At 50.2% G+C, this 12,033-nt stretch overlaps 1 protein-coding gene across 5 annotated transcripts in view; it reads right to left on the bottom strand.

Annotated features, from left to right (window-relative positions):
• LRSAM1 (leucine rich repeat and sterile alpha motif containing 1) overlaps window positions 1–12,033 on the bottom strand; it is a 56,959-nt gene that overhangs the window by 35,261 nt on the left and 9,665 nt on the right. For all 5 annotated transcript variants that reach the window (XM_033191703.1, XM_033191712.1, XM_033191710.1 and 2 more), the window contains 3 exons: window positions 9,805–9,889; window positions 8,784–8,905; window positions 3,184–3,274 (listed from right to left, as the gene is read on the bottom strand). In XM_033191703.1, coding sequence (XP_033047594.1) covers window positions 3,184–3,274; window positions 8,784–8,905; window positions 9,805–9,889 — 298 coding nt within the window. The remainder of the gene's footprint in view (window positions 1–3,183; window positions 3,275–8,783; window positions 8,906–9,804; window positions 9,890–12,033) is intronic.

The following is a 12,033-nucleotide window of genomic DNA, read 5'->3' as shown; positions in this document are numbered from 1 at the left end:
CACTTGCTGTGTGGTATCCACACATGAGTATAAAACAGTTTAGTTATCCATTCTACTCCTGATGGACATTAAAGCTGTTTCCAGTTTGGACTGGTATAAATAGTGCTGCTAGGAACATTTTTGCACATGACTTTTGGTATTTATTCATATGCATCTCCGTTGGGCATTGATACGGTCTGGCCCTGTGTTCCCACCTAAATGTCTGACTTCTAACCCCCACGTGTTGGGGGCAGGACCTTGAGGGAGGTGATTAGATCATGGGGGCAGTTCCCCCATGCTATTCTCATGGCGATGGGTGAGTTCTCATGAGATCTGAGGATTTTATAAGGGGATTCCCTCTTCTCTTGGCACTCATTCTCTCTCCATCTGCTCTGGGAAGAGGTGCCTTCCGCCATGATTATAAGTTTCCTGAGGCCTCCCCAGCCATGTGAAACTGTGAGTCAATTAAACTTCTTTTCTTTATAAAGAATTTCTTCATAGAAATTGGGAATTTCTCCATAGCAGTGTGAGAACAGACTAATAGAGGCATGTACCTAGGAATGAACTCATGGGCCATAGGATATTTGAATGTTCAGCTTGAGTAGATATTGAGAATAATTTTTAATGCAATTTTCACTTTATCTTCCCACTTGCAGTATATGGAAGTTCCTGTTGCTCCCACATCTTTGCTAATTCTTGGTATTGCCAGGTCAATTTTGGCCATTTTATTTTATTTATTTTTTTGAGATGGAGTCTCACTCTGTCACCCAGGCTGGAGTGCAGTGGCACAATCTTGGCTCACTGCAAGCTCCGCCTCCCGGGTTCACAACATTCTCCTGCCTCAGCCTCCTGAGTAGCTGGGACTACAGGTGCCCGCCACCATGCCTGGCTAAGTTTTTTTGTATTTTCAGTAGAGACAGGGTTTCACCGTGTTAGCCAGAATGGTCTCGATCTCCTGACCTCGTGATCCGCCCGCCTCGGCCTCCCAAAGTGCTGGGATTACAGGTGTGAGCCACCGCGCCCAGCCTATTTTTTGTTTTTTATTTCTGGTTGACTTGTCAGCAGGAAGTTTGTTTTTTTTTTTTCCATTGAAAACTTTTGGCCATTTTAGTGGGTGTGTCGAAGTATCTCTCTGCAGTTTTAATTTGCATTTTCCCATTGACTAAGATGATGTTGTGTACTTTTTTCAGATACAGTTCCTTATCTGTATATCATCTCTCTCTTTTTTTTTTCTTTTTGAGATGGAGTTTTGCTCTGTCACCCAGACTGGAACACAGTGGCACAATCTCAGCTCACTGCAACCTCCACCTCCCAGGTTCAAGTGATTCTCCTGCCTCAGCCTCCTAAGTAGCTGGGATTACAGGTGCCTGCCACCATGCCCAGTTAGTTTTTGTATTTTTAGTAGAGACAGAGTTTTACCATGTTGACCAGGCTGGTCTCAAACTCCTGACCTCAGGTTATCTGCCCACCTCAGCCTCCCAAAGTGCTGGGATTACAGGTGTGAGCCACTGTGTGGACATTCTCTTGTAAAAATTCTTAGTCAAGTCTTTTGCTAATGTCTTCCTCGTGGATCTGTAGGATTTCTGTTTATAGTCCAGATCCCAGTCCTCTGTTGGACATGTACGTATTGCAAATATCATCTCTAACTTTATGCCTTTCCTTTTCTTTCCCTAAATGGTATCTTTTGAGGAAAATAAATTTTGATTTTAATTAAACCATTTTTAATTTGTTTGTTTTTGTTTTTGTTTTTGAGATAGGGTATCGCTCTGTTGGAGTCTTGCTCCAGGCTGGAGTGCAGTGGCATCATTACAGCTCAGGCTCAAGTGATCCTTCCACCTCACTCTCCCAAGTAGCTGGGAACACAGGCACATGCCACCACGCCTCGCTGATTTTTGTATTTTTTTTTGTAGAGACAGGGTTTCACCATGTTGCCTAAGCTGGTCTCAAACTCCTGGGTTCTAGATCCTCCTGCCTTGGCCTCCCATAGAGCTGGGATTACAGGCGCAAGCCACCATGTCCAGCCTTAATTAAATCGAATGTACCAATCTTTTATAATGAGTACTGCCTGTCTCCTGTTTAAGGAAGAGGTTAAAGTTCATTTTTTCCACAGGGACATCCAGTTGATCCAGAATCAGCTATTGAAAAGACCATCCTTCCCCCCTGTTTTGCAATGGCCATAAGTCAGGTTATCATAGGCATGTGTGCATGTGTGTCTTGGTTGTGTTCTGAAAGTCCCACAGGTGACCAGAACCACTAAGAACTTCCAGCCTGACAAGGCATCCTGCTCTCCTCCCGCCTCCAGCCAGTGCTGGCTCCAGGTTTTAGCTCCTTCTGCTGTGCGTCTCTCTCCTGGATGACCCGACAGCCTCCTAACTGGTCCCGTCCTGCACTCTTTCTTTCCTCCTCCAATCCCTTCTCCTCCCTGCAGCCTAATGACTGATTACATGCTCTCCCACTGGACACTGGGCCTGGGCACAGTCTTTGGCTTCCCCCATCTCTCTTCTCTCTGCTTCCTCACTCCAGCTACACTGGCCCTCTCTCTGTCAAATTTCCCATCAAGGCCCTTCCATATGCACCTGCTGGCGGAACAGCTTTATGCTTTTTTCTAAATCTTAACCATGACTCGTGTCAGTGGAGCCACACTCTCAAAGACAGGCCTTCCCCATGGCCCCAAAATATATCAGCTGCGCCACTGTACTCCCATAACCAGTCTGTAACTCTTTCCCTGTCTAATCGCTTGTTTTGCCTGCTTCCGTTGCCAGACCTCGAACTCCAAACAGGTAGGCACTGTGGCCATTTCTTTTCTTTTTTTGAGACGGAGTCTCGCTCTGTCACCCAGGCTGGAACGCAGTGGCCGGATCTCAGCTCACTGCAAGCTCCGCCTCCCGGGTTTACGCCATTCTCCTGCCTCAGCCTCCCGAGTAGCTGGGACTACAGGCGCCCGCCACCTCGCCCGGCTAGTTTTTTGTATTTTTTAATAGAGATGGGGTTTCACTGTGTTAGCCAGGATGGTCTCGATCTCCTGACCTTGTGATCCGCCTGTCTCAGCCTCCCAAAGTGCTGGGATTATAGGCTTGAGCCACCGTGCCCGGCCACTGTGGCCATTTCTTTCTGTCTCTGCTGTTCCCCAGCCTGGGCTGGCACGGGGTGGCCGTGGGGGTCATGGTTCCTCAGTGAGGGGAGGAGGCGGTGGCCTGGCTTTACCTTTACAGAGGAACTGCAGGATGGCCGCGGTGCCGGCACCACACACCTCCCGCGGCGGGTAGACCATGGCCGAGGCGTCAAGGCTCAGCATCTGCAGACACAAGGGGAACCCGCTTTACAGTGCAGTTCACTACCAGTGCAACCAGAGACCACATGGTTTCCTTATCAATTTGTGTGTCCTCTGTCGCCTTCACCCAGCAGGCATGGCCTGACAGCAGAGGTGACTGAGCTATCTTGTTACTTACAGCTGCATTGCCAGTGCCTGGGATGACTGCAGGCAGGCAGTGTGATAACCTACCTTGTTTTAACCTGAGTGACTCTCTCCTAGCAGAGAGAGAGCCAGACAGACTCCATTTTAGTTTCTTCACTTGCAGCCCCTTTTACCTCCCTCCCTTAAGGGCATAACTAGTGTAAACTGACTCAAATCACATGCAGGAATGCACCTACTGATAAGATATAGAGGCAAGCTGCACCAGCAGCTCCTGGGGAGGCCCGCGAGGTGGATGACACACAAAACCCCAGCATTTATCTCTCTGTGATAGTTTAAGCCCCTGCACCTGGAACTGTTGATGTTTTGTAACTGCTTTTGTAACCAATTAATTTTTTAACTTTTTGCCAGCTCTGCTTCTGTAAAAATTGCTTCAGCTAAACTCCCTCCTCCCCTATTTAGACCACGGTATAAAAACAAAACTAGCCCCTTCCTCGGGGCCAAGAGAATTTTGAGCGTTATCCGCCTCTTGGTAGCTGGCTAATAAAGGACTCCTTAATTTGTCTCAAATTGTGGCATTTCTCTATAACTCGCTTGGTTACAACAGAAGCAAGCACTTTTTTACATTTTTCTAAGACAAGGTCTCCCTCCCATCGCCCAGACTGGAGTGCAGTGGCACGACCACTGCAGTCTCGACCTCCCCAGGTTTAAGCGATCCTCCCACTTCAGCCTCCTGAGTAGCTGGGACTATATGCACGCAGCACCATGCCTAACTCCTGTATTTTTTGTAGAGACAAGGTCCTACTATGTTGCCCAGGCTGGTCTCAAAGTTTTGGACCCAAGCAATTCGCCTGCCTCCCAACGTGCTGGAATTACAGGTGTGAGTCATGCCCCCGGCCTCTCAGTTCACTTTGGATAAATACGTAACTGAGTGAAAAAAAGGAAGTTATAGGACAGCATATAGCATATGATTCCACTGGCTGGGTGCAGTGGCTCATGCCTGTAATCCCAGCACTTTGGGAGGCCAAGGTGGGAGGATCACTTGAGCCCAGGAGTTCGAGACCAGCCTGAGCAACACAGCGAGACCCTAACTCTATTTAAAAAAAAAAAAAAAAAAAAAAATATATATATATATATATATATATGATTCTTCCTTTGTTAGATAATACATTCATACACTTTCACATTAATATTTTATAGAAAAAAATTGGAGGAATACATATCAAACTCAAAGTGGTTTCCTCGAAAAGGAGATTCTCGGTTACTATCTACATGAAATGCTACTATTATTATTATTTTTTGAAACAAAGTCTTGCTCTGTGGCCCAGGCTGGAGTGCAGTGGTGTGATCTCGGCTCACTACAACCTCTGCCTTCCCGGTTCAAGCAATTCTCCTGCCTCAGCCTCCTGAGCAGCTGGAACTATAGGCGCGTACCACCACACCCAGCTAATTTTTGTATTTTTAGTAGAGATGGGGTTTCACCATGTTGGCCAGGCTGGTCTTGAACTCCTGACCTCAAGTGATCCACCCACCTCGTCCTCCCAAAGTGCTAGGATTACAAGTTTGAGCCACTATGCCTGGCAGAAATGTTTCTTAATATTTGCATTTTTTTTTTTTTTTTTACAATATACAGTATGAATTTTAAATTCCGTAATGACAAATGTTTATCTGCACACACATGCAGATGCTTCCGTGTTTATGAAGCCCAGGAAGCAGGGGCCTCAGCTCACAGCCACAGAACTGCTCCATCCACGGTGTGAGTTGTGTTGGACCCAGACCTCCCCCTGCCAAACTCTGACTTCCCATAGGCCCTCTGATCCCACCGAGTGCTGGCAGGCACTGATATCCTCTATGCCTGGGTATCAGGGGAGTTCTGGAAAGGGAGAAGGCCTGGGAAGCTCTGATTTTGCTGTAGCACAAGTGGCTGGGTGGGAAGGGTGGCTCAGGTGCCCCAGCCCTGGCCAGCCCAGCCCTCACATGGTGGGTGTTGAGTGAACGTGCTTTGCACAGGGGAGTGGGAGACTGCCCCAGGGAAGAGGAACTGACCGCCCAGATGCTGAGGGCCCAACAGCAGAAACCCCCATACCAGGAAGCAAATAAACCCCACATGGGTGCTCGTAGTCACCATCAGTAAAGCGAGGTGGCTTAAGGGCACGGACTCTGGGCTATACCAGGATGCTGGCTACAAGCCACGTGTGGCCATTTACGGTTACATTTTAATTAACTGAAAATAAATCTGATTTAAAGTTTGGGTCCATGGTTGGTTGCAGTCACCACATTTCAAGGGCCCAGCAGCTACAAGTAGCCAGGGTGGCCATGTTAGCTGCATAGATGATAGAGCATTCTCATAGTGGGCAGCAGGAGCAGTGACTGAACACTGCTGTGCCACAGACACCACTGTGGCTTCAGATCCTAGCCCATTGCACGCTGGCCGTGTGTTTGCTTGATCAGGACCCTCAGTGTCCCGGGGCTGTGGTCCCCTCATAGCCAAACAGGCAGTATTACCGACCCGGTGAGCTGTTTGGTTTGCGCCGTGGGTGACACCTGAAGAAGATCTTGCACACAGTACGGCCTGAACTCAGAATGGTTATCTCGCCCTAAAAGAAGGTTTGTCCGAGTTGCCACCAAGAAACTCAAAAGATCTTTTTTTTATGGAATCAAAAGAAAATGAAGTGTCGGCCGGGCGCGGTGGCTCAAGCCTGTAATCCCAGCACTTTGGGAGGCCGAGACGGGCGGATCACGAGGTCAGGAGATCGAGACCATCCTGGCTAACACCGTGAAACCCCGTCTCTACTAAAAAATACAAAAAACTAGCCGGGCAAGGTGGCGGGCGCCTGTAGTCTCAGCTACTCGGGAGGCTGAGTCAGGAGAATGGCGTGAACCCAGGAGGCGGAGCTTGCAGTGAGCTGAGAACCGGCCACTGCACTCCAGCCCGGGCGACAGAGCGAGACTCCGTCTCAAAAAAAAAAAAAAACAAACGAAGTGTCTGGGTTGGGTGCGGTGGCTCACGCCTGTAATCCCACCCACTTGGGAGGCCAGGCGGGAAGATTGCTTGAGCCCAGGACTTCGAGACCAGCCTGGGCAACATAGTGGGACCTCATCTCTACGAAAAATAAAAAAATTAGTCAAGTGTGATGGGGTACACCTGTGGTTCCAATTTCCTGGGAGGCTGAGGAGGAGGATCTCTGGAGCCCAGGAGTTTGAGGCTGCAGTGAGCTATGACTGAGTCACTGCACTTCAGCCTGGGTGACAGCATGAGGCCCTATCTCAAAGAAGAAAAACACTGAAGTGTCCAGAACTCCTACTAGATGTCGAGGATGGCTTCAGGATTGGGAACGTGCTCTGAGCTGTGTTGTCTAAAATGGGAGCCACTAAGGACCCACGGCCATTTAAGTAGAAATTAACTAAAATTCAACAAAATCAAACTTTTAGTTCCTGGCTGTACACACAAGCCACATTCCAGGTGCTCGATAGATACACATGGCCAGCAGCTGCTGCTCTGGACAGCACAGTCACTGAACATTTCCATCATTGCAGAAAGTTCTAGTGGGCAGCAGAGAGGACAAGCCATGTTGGCCCGTCTCCCCAGCCGGCCCTTCCTCAGGCAGGAGGGCCCCAGCTGCTAAGGTCAGTCCTTCCTCTGCTGTCTCTGTGCTCACCCACACACTCTGACACAGAAGCTGAGAGTGGGTCAACTCCAGGCCACTCCGGAATGCTGGCCAGACTGCGTGCCACCATGAATGGAGAAGTCCCTGTTCCAGAAGCCAAGTTGTTCAGAGGTGGGGAGCACAGGCATCAGCTTCAGATGGCCTGGTTTACAACCATCTCTGCTGTCAGTGACTGCGTGGCCCTTGCGCAAGTTTCTTAAACTGCCTGTGCCTCGGTTTCTTCATCTACAAAGTAGCACAATAGTATCTGCCTCACAAGAGTTCTATGATGATTCCAGGTTATGCCCAGTTTTAGAAAGCCCCAGATGAAGGTGAGCCACCTCATCAGCACGACTGTGAGAGCCACCTTCCCTGAGCAGCGGCCCCGTCAGTGTCTGTCATGGGCTGAACTGTGTCCCCCTCCCAAGTTCCTATGTGGAAATCCTAATCCCCCGTCCCTCAGAATGTGGCTGTATGTGGAGATAGCATCTTTAAGGAGGTAATTAAGTTAAAAGGGGATCATTAGGCTGGGCCCTAATCCAGTATGACTGGTGTGCTTCTAAGAGGAGGAAATTTGGACACGGACATGTACACAGGGAAGATGAGGTGAAGACACAGGGAGGGAAGACAGCACCTCTGAGCCAAGGAGAGAGGCCTCAGAAGTCACCAGCCCTGCCAACACCTTGATCTTGGACTTCTAGCCTGTAGAACTCCCCTGGCCTGGGTAATTCTGAAACCCCATCCCGACGGCTTCCTACCTCCTTCTCTCCCCTGCAGCTTTCTGGGCCCCGTATCACACAGGCTTAGCAGCTTCCAACCACATCACTTCCCCGCCCCTCCCTGAGACAACCTGTGTTTCCCACCACCTGCCTCCTGCACCTGGGCTGCCCCTGTTATCCAGGTCTGCTCAGAATCTTTTTTTTTTTTTTGGAGATAAAGTCTTGCTTTGTTGCCCAGGCTGGAGTGCAACTGAGCAATCTTGGCTCACTGCAATCGCCGCCTCCTGGGTTCAAGCAATTCTCCTGTCTCAGCCTCCCCCGAGTAGCTGGGATTACAGGTGTGGGCCACCATGCCTGGATAATTTTTTGTATTTTTAGTAGGGACAGGGTTTCACCATGTTGGCCAGGCTGGTCTCGAACTCCTAACCTCAAGTGATCCACCCACTTTGGCCTCTCAAAGTGCTGGGATTACAGGCCTGAGCCATGGCACCCAGCCCAGAAATCTTATTCCTCCTTCAAGGTCTGGTTTGAATATCACAACTTTTTTTTTTTTTTTCCTCCTGCAACTTTTATTTTAAGTTCAGGGGTACATGTGCAGGATGTGCAGTTTTGTTACAAAGGTAAACATGTGCCACGGTGGTTTGCTGCACAGATCATCCCATCACCCAGGTATTAAGCCCAGCATTAATTATCTTTTCTTCCTGATGGTCTGCCCACACCCCTGCTTTGACAGGCCTCAGTGTGTGTTGTTCCCCCACCAACAACTTTCTTAAAGTGTCAGGCTCTTCTGGATTCAGCTTTCTTTCTTCTTCTTTCTTAATGTACATTTTTCTGCCTCTATTATGGCAGCAAAAGTCATATAATTACGAATGTTCACATGTTGGCCTCTCTATAAGCTTCCAAGGACCATGCCTTGTGATCTCTGTGATCCTGGCACTGTGAGATCAGGGCAGGCACTCAGTAGTGTGGGAGAGGGGAGGTGGGCAGGCCAGAGAGCACCCCAGGCAAAAACAGCTCCCCCTTTACCTCCAGGGTTCGAACGTGAGCCAGCATCTGCGGCAACCTCTGGATCTCGTTTCCACTGATGTTGAGGGTACGCAGGCTTCGAAGCTCCCCCAGGGTGTCTGGAAGCTCCTTCAGCTTGTTGTCTGCAGAGACCCCAATAGCACAGCTCAACACCCCAAATCTCCATCACGAGCTTCCTGCCTGATGCCCGCTGGGAGCCACTCTGGCCCCTGGGGCACACATCAGGTCCTAGGTCCTGAGGTTTCGTAGGATCAAGAAGGTGGAGTTCCGGTTCAAGTCCCCACTCCACCAACTACTAGCCACGAGACTTTAGACAACTGGCTTTGCCTCCCTGTGCCAGTTTTCCCACTTGGAAAATGGGGACAACACTGCTACCCAGCCTTATAAGAACATGGGGAGATTGGAGGTTCAGGTAGATGATATGTGAGGGCCTCTGCACACGGCCCCTCACGCTGTAATGACTGAGCAATGGGGTGCCACTGTTGTTCTCATTACTCATATGTTACAGTCGATAAATGGAGGCACTCTGTGCAGGAAGTGCTTAAGGACAACGAGGAGAAGGGAGAGAGCTGGGTGTGGCGAGCAGAGCACGCCTGCGGGTAAGGCACCTATGCAGTAGTCTTGGCTCTGTCACCATCCCACTGGGTGCTCTTGAGCAAGTCACATTCGATTTCCTGGGCCTTGTTTTCCTCATGTGTAAACTGGGGATGGTACCACCGCCCTCAGCCTGCCCCGTGGACTCCTCGGAGGCTTGTTGTGTCGCTGGAGATAGAAGCGCTGCTCAGAACCTTACTGCAGCCACACAGCCCTGGCTCCGAGGAGCCACAGGAATGCTCCCGACAGCCTCTCTCTGGTTACCATGGAGACAGCTGACCCAGCAGGAGTCAGTCCATTTACAGCGACCCCTGGAGACTGGCTGCCTTCCCGCTCAATGGCTCCAGGGCGGGGCAGCCTGTGGATCCCGGCCAGAATGGCCCAGAGCTGATGGAGGGTCACACGGACACGGCTTCTTGGTCCTTACCTTTAACATTGAGAGTCTGGAGCTGGGTCAGGTTCCCAATGGAACGCGGGAGCTGCATCAGTTGATTCCTTTCCACGTTTAAGACCTAAGAAAAAGGAAGAGGTGGCCGGGCGCAGTGGCTCATGCCTGTAATCCCAGCACTTTGGGAGGCGGAGGCAGGTGGATCACAAGGTCAGGAGTTCAAGACCAGTCTGGCCAACATAATGAAACCCCATCTCTATTGAAAATACAAAAATTAGCTGGGCATGGTGGCACACGCCTGTAGTCCCAGCTACTCGGGAGGCTGAGGCAGGAGTATCGCCTGAACCCAGGAGACGGAGGTTGCAGTGAGCTGAGATGGTGCCATTGCACTCCGGCCTGGGCAACAGAGCGATACTCCATCTTAAAAAAAAAAAAAACAAAACAAAACTAAAGAGGAAGAGATGATGTGAGAACCCACACACAGACCACAGTGATGACCCCTGCACACCTCGCCCTGCCAGGTCAGGGCACCCAGGCACTACACGCACAAGCCCTTATCTCCCCCTGCCGGCCCTTGAGGAAGACAGAAATTCTCAAGTTTCTGCTGGAGATAGGAAAAAACTGAAGCTCAGGGTAGTGAAGTCATGTGCTCAGGACGGCACAGCCAGACCTTGAACCGCTTCTGGCTGACGTTCCAGCACTTATACCGACCACAAAATGCTCAGTAACTGTCCCACCATTAGGGAGGGAGGGAAAAGGGGACTACAGACTCCGGGATCTGGGGAGGCAGCACAGGAGGCTCTAGTTCCCCCCGCATTAAGGAAAAGGAAACCTGGCTGCCCCAAGGCTGTATGATCCACCCAAGGCCTCAGGCTGGTAGTGGTGCTGGGACTGAACCTGGGCTTGTTGGATTCCAAAGCTGTACTCCCTCCAGAAGGTAGCACCTTGAGGTGACCGAGGCCAACAGGATGAAATACTAAGTAACCATTAAAAATAGATGCAATAGGGGCTGGGCTCATGCCTGTAATCCCAGCACTTTGGGAGGCTAAGGTGGGTAGATCACGAGGTCAGGAGATCGAGACCATCCTGGCAACATGGTGAAACCCCGTCTCTACTAAAATACAAAAAATTAGCTGGGCGTGGTGGTATGTGCCTGTAATTCCAGCTACTCAGGAGGCTGAGGCAGGGGAATTGCTTGAACCCGGGAGGTGAAGATTGCAGTGAGCCAAGATCACGCCATTGCACTCCAGCCTGGTGACAGAGCAAGACTCCATCTCGGGGGAAAAAAAAAAAAAAGACGCAAGGGAAAGCTAAGTAGCCATTAAAAATAATGAGAAGATGAATATTTGATGAACCAAAGGATGTTATGAGTTACTATCAGGTATCCAAAAGCTCCAAATTAGCGAACGCAGCAATTCTATAAAAATACACCTGGCCGGGCGCGGTGGCTCAAGCCTGTAATCCCAGCACTTTGGGAGGCCGAGACGGGCGGATCACGAGGTCAGGAGATCGAGACCATCCTGGCTAACACAGCGAAACCCCGTCTCTACTAAAAAATACAAAAAACTAGCCGGGCGTGGTGGTGGGCGCCTGTAGTCCCAGCTGCTCGGGAGGCTGAGGCAGGAGAATGGCGTGAACCCGGGAGGCGGAGCTTGCAGTGAGCTGAGATCCGGCCACTGCACTCCAGCCTGGGTGACAGAGCGAGACTCCGTCTCAAAAAAAAAAAAAAAAAATACACCTACTGGCCAGGTGCAGTGGCTCACACCTGTAATTCCAGCACTTTGGGAGGCCAAGGCGGGTGGATCACCTGAGGCCAGGAGATTGAGGTCAGCCTGGCCAACATGGTGAAAACCTCTCTCTACTGAAAATACAAAAATTATCCAGGTGTGGTGGTGCATGCCTGTAATTCCAGATACTCAGGAGGCTGAGGCAGGAGAATCTCTTGAACCCGGGAGGCAGAGGTTGCAGTGAGTTGAGATGGTGCCACTGCACTCCAGCCTGGGTGACAGAGTGAGAAAAAAAAAATACACATACAAAAAGTCCTACATCAAGGTATTTATTGTGGATCAAAGTGGTAGCAATTGGTCAGGCGTGGTGGCTCACACCCATAATCCCAGCACTTTGGGAGGCCAAAGTGGGTGGATCACTTGAGGTCAGGAGTTCAAGACCAGCCAGGCCAACATAGCAAAACACCATCTCTACTAAAAATACAAAAACTAGCCAGGCGTGGTGGCACACTCCTGTAATCCCAGCTACTAGGGAGGCTGA

Source organism: Trachypithecus francoisi, unplaced genomic scaffold (genome assembly GCF_009764315.1).
Source record: "Trachypithecus francoisi isolate TF-2019V2 unplaced genomic scaffold, Tfra_2.0 Contig01585, whole genome shotgun sequence".
Taxonomy (NCBI): Eukaryota; Metazoa; Chordata; class Mammalia; order Primates; family Cercopithecidae; genus Trachypithecus; species Trachypithecus francoisi.
Note: the sequence above shows the minus strand (reverse complement) of the source record. Positions and strands in the feature narration are given on the sequence as shown.